This window comes from Anarrhichthys ocellatus, unplaced genomic scaffold, assembly GCF_004355925.1.
Source record: "Anarrhichthys ocellatus isolate YVR2014 unplaced genomic scaffold, GSC_Weel_1.0 scaffold1335, whole genome shotgun sequence".
NCBI classification, from domain to species: Eukaryota; Metazoa; Chordata; class Actinopteri; order Perciformes; family Anarhichadidae; genus Anarrhichthys; species Anarrhichthys ocellatus.
The window spans coordinates 1-1,130 of record NW_022281309.1 but is presented as its reverse complement, the minus strand read 5'-3'; the positions used below and the strand labels follow the sequence as shown (position 1 = coordinate 1,130).

The 1,130-nt window shown below is 48.8% G+C and overlaps 1 protein-coding gene across 2 annotated transcripts in view; it reads right to left on the bottom strand.

Moving 5' to 3' along the window:
• LOC116377503 (putative monooxygenase p33MONOX) overlaps nucleotides 1-1,124 on the bottom strand; it is a 3,986-nt gene extending 2,862 nt beyond the window's left edge. For both annotated transcript variants that reach the window (XM_031839147.1, XM_031839148.1), the window contains exons 1-3: nucleotides 757-1,124; nucleotides 411-538; nucleotides 181-284 (exon numbers count right to left, since the gene is read on the bottom strand). In XM_031839147.1, the coding sequence (XP_031695007.1) occupies nucleotides 181-284; nucleotides 411-538; nucleotides 757-931 (407 nt within the window). In that variant the 5' untranslated portion in view covers nucleotides 932-1,124. The remainder of the gene's footprint in view (nucleotides 1-180; nucleotides 285-410; nucleotides 539-756) is intronic.
• Between the last annotated feature and the right edge of the window lie 6 nt (nucleotides 1,125-1,130).

Sequence of the window (1,130 nt, the reverse complement as noted above, 5' to 3'; positions counted from 1 at the left end):
ACACACACACACACACACACACACACACACACACACACACACACACAAAGTGTTAAACAGCTTAAAGGTTTTCAGTGTTTCAGTCATTTTCTGATCAAGATGGATTGTGAGTGTGTGTGTGTGTACCTGCGGTGCTGCTTTGGGGAGCTGTGAGGAGTGTGTGTGTGTGTGTGTGTGTACCTGCGGTGCTGCTTTGGGGAGCTGTGAGGAGTGCTGGATGGAGTGGACTGAGTTGAGGAGCTCTGTCGATCTTCTCTGGCCTCCAAACTCTGAATCTGCAGTTTCTAAACAACAACAACATTCCGTCTTTAGTGATGACATCACCAAGTAGCTGACCAACTACAGGTGTACTACTGATTTAAGCCTTTTACGTCTTGGCCTTTAAGTTTCTAACGTTTCCCATGATTCACCTGGAGGGACTCTGGCATGCGGTGGTGGACCCTGGTCTCCTCGGCGGTGAGACCTTTGTGGGGGGTGTAGCTGGTGTCGGTAAGCCCCGCCCTCTGCTCAAACCTGTAGACGCTGTCCTGAGTCTGCTCTGAGAGAGACAGTTGAAAGAAAGAGACAATGTTTAAAGATCAAACATTCAAAAGGTGTATTTAAAAAGAATGAAATGGTTGTTAATGACTTATGAATGAGACATGTTCTAGTTCTCTACTTCTGGTCCCCATGGTTCTGTTTCTATAGAGGAGCAGAACTTTATATCACAGAGAGAATAACTATCAGAACATCTGGGAGTCAACAGAGCTCACATACTGGTGATGAGAGAGTTCATGATGACGGAGGAGGCCTTGGCTTTCACCACAGCTGGCGCCCTGGAGGGGGCGCTGTCTGCCACCATAGACTGACTCACCGCACCGCTCTCATCCTCCTGGTGAGATAAAAATAAAACATCATCCTCCTCACCTACGCTCAGCGTCTTCCTCGTCATCTACGCTCAGCGTCTTCCTCGTCATCATCTACGCTCAGCGTCTTCCTCGTCATCATCTACGCTCAGCGTCTTCCTCGTCATCATCTACGCTCAGCGTCTTCCTCATCATCTACGCTCAGCGTCTTCCTCATCATCTACGCTCAGCGTCTTCCTCATCATCTACGCTCAGCGTCTTCCTCATCATCTACGCTCAGCGTCT